At 35.7% G+C, this 2,577-nt stretch overlaps 1 protein-coding gene across 1 annotated transcript; it reads right to left on the reverse strand.

Moving 5' to 3' along the window:
- Positions 1-441: 441 nt before the first annotated feature.
- LOC110440940 (phosphatidylinositol 5-phosphate 4-kinase type-2 beta-like) lies at positions 442-2,355 on the reverse strand. The gene is made up of 3 exons (XM_021484052.1): positions 2,189-2,355; positions 1,312-1,350; positions 442-567 (listed from the first exon to the last, which is right to left on the reverse strand). Exons 1-3 carry the CDS (start codon positions 2,285-2,287, stop codon positions 445-447), a joined length of 261 nt encoding a protein of 86 aa, XP_021339727.1. The 5' UTR covers positions 2,288-2,355; the 3' UTR covers positions 442-444.
- Positions 2,356-2,577: the final 222 nt, after the last annotated feature.

A 2,577-nucleotide genomic window follows, 5' to 3' on the forward strand; every position in this document is an offset into this window, starting at 1 on the left:
TGGGTTGTGTGATGGAGTAGGGTATGGGTTGTGTGATGGAGTGGGATGTGTTTGTGGGTTGAGTGGTGGGTCAGGGGATCACAGGTAACAGGTAATGTAATTCTCTGTTTTAGGTACACCATATAATGTAAGTGAATGTCAGATAACTATGATAAACTACAGAAAGTGAGCAAGCCTCATGATAACTTTTGAATTTTGTAAATATGGCATTAACTTTTTTTTTCTAAATTGAAAAGAAATATAGGGCTTCTTATTTACATGATATTATGTTCATAATTATGTAAACTATAGTGTCAAACTTTGTTATCGATAGTAAAGGTAGATAATAAAAGAATGGCATATATAACTCATAAAATATCAAATAGATATATATATACATAATGTAAATAACTAGATATTGATTTCTAGATGTTTTAGATCACCAGATCGATGTTGAAGCAGTTTTTACATTACCTCTGCATCCTTGGTAAGTGTAGCCATCAGCTTGTCCTTAGCACCCATCCCAATCTTTAGTGATAGGCCATCACTAATAAAGTCATTATCCTTAAACGTAGGTAAGTCTTTCGCCTGTGAAAAGATCAAGATATAATGTATCAAGATATACTGGGAAAGGATTAAATTCCTTGGGGCAGGGAAGACATCAAGCCAAGGACATTAATGTATTTCTTTCTTCCTGTCCAACAATTTCATACATGATTATAGGAGGAAGATTTTAAATCTTTCAAAGTTATGCAAGTCTTCAGGGATAAGGGCAGACCCCAAGTTAACCCTAGTAGAAAGAGACTAATCAGCTCTTCAAGCCTAGAAAATGTACATATGGTTATAGGGTGGGGACTTCAACTAATTCCAGGTTATGACCCAGGGAATAAGTCCCATTGGGTGGGGCTGGATATCAGGGCAAAACTTTGTAGCATGAGTGTATTCAACTTTTCATTCCTACCAATAGACTAGATGGACATTACATATGTATTATTTTTTGACATGGTCTTTTAAGTAATTCCAGAGAAATAGTGGTTACAATTTCTAGAAGGCTGCCTGCAGCTGGTGGCCTTTAGCCATTTCCAATCAAACGGGAAATACACAGGTGACTTAGTAAGAGTGGGTGCAAAACTTGTTGTGGAACATCACAAAATTTGAACGAAAAATGTAGTTACTGTAACAATTATCTGTACAAGATTTGACTAATATTTTTGTAAAAGGGGCGTTATATAACTCCCATGAAAATAAAACTGCAGACTGGATTTTCATAAATCATGGAAGGGAAACAATTAGGAGCACATACGTAACAGTTTGATTCCAATGAAATCCTACCTTTTCCTTATCACTGGCATGACGGTCAACTGTTGATCCCTATAAATTAAACAGCACATAGTTTAACATGTGCACGACAAGAAATTTCATCAAAATCTACACATTTAAAAGACAGTTATCCAGATCTAGAGAAAGCAATTTAGAATCAATACGTATCTACAGTTCATCCTAGTTTCAGATATTTTTTTAGTATTTCCTATAACTATTATTTAAGGGTTAGCTAGAAACATTTTCAAGCTAAGACATGGATAAGCATTAAAATATACGATAATGACTAGTAAAATTTGTCATGAAAAATTTGGTAAACCTTTTATTTAAATGATCTTCTAACATTATATATTATTGTTAAACCAAATGGCTTATACCAACATGCTGTGGCCTAGAAGACCAGTCACCTGTATCACTCACTTGAATATATAAAGCAAACAATTTTGACCCTGAGAGTAAATAAAATCCAAAGTGCACAACTACCTAAAGTACCAATCATTGGTACCAAGTTTCATAATTATTGGATGAGAAATTAAGCATTGCTCTGGACACACTTTTACCCCTGTACCTTAAAAGCATGCTAGGTTATTCATCCGAGGAAACTTAACTCCATCCAAGGTACTAACTGGCCAATTAACACAACCCTGGGTTTCTTGGAACTTCAGAAGAAGTTCTTAAATATTTTTACCCATTATAGCCTCTGCCAACATTTGACCATACTGCCTTCAAGTAAAGTTGGCCTTTGAATAGAATACAGCAAAATATCATGACCATGGGTCAGTTTTCAAGAAGACAGACATTGGCAGCTGCACCATATAATAAGTTTCATCATTTCCTGGCAGGTGAGTAGCTGAAGGTTATACTACAGGGACTACTGACTCTGACCAACCTTGAGGTCATATTTCTTGTGGATGACCAGCCGGGGACTGAACACATTCCTCATCACAATCAGGTAGGTCTCAACATCATTGACAGTGATCCGGTACATGCCGAGGTATTGAGGCAGTAAAGTCTGGGCATGAGTCTCTACAATGTACTGTCAAATAAACACCAGTTAAATACCTTCAGAAATGTAGTTTACAATAGTTGATCTTCTTAGAGTATATCTATTGAAAGTGTTGAATTACAAAAACAAACAAAACCTTCAAGCTACATCAATCCAGAGATCACTAATCTTATCACCTAGTTATATAGTTAAGTGTTTTAGGAGACAGGTCCGCAGTTTCAGTACAATATTGTCATGTTAACACAGTGCTCTCATGATCATAATGCGGCCAC

Source organism: Mizuhopecten yessoensis, unplaced genomic scaffold (assembly GCF_002113885.1).
Source record: "Mizuhopecten yessoensis strain PY_sf001 unplaced genomic scaffold, ASM211388v2 scaffold714079, whole genome shotgun sequence".
Taxonomy (NCBI): Eukaryota; Metazoa; Mollusca; class Bivalvia; order Pectinida; family Pectinidae; genus Mizuhopecten; species Mizuhopecten yessoensis.

Bases quoted from the DNA above. Each gene is read 5' to 3' on its own strand.
- LOC110440940 (XM_021484052.1), bottom strand. From the start codon at position 2,287: ATGTACCGGATCACTGTCAATGATGTTGAGACCTACCTGATTGTGATG. The intron at 1,351-2,188 runs GTTGGTCAGAGT...TTTAATTTATAG, and splicing joins ACAAGAAATATGACCTCAAG to GGATCAACAGTTGACCGTCA. The intron at 568-1,311 runs GTAGGATTTCAT...ATCTTTTCACAG, and splicing joins ATGCCAGTGATAAGGAAAAG to GCGAAAGACTTACCTACGTT.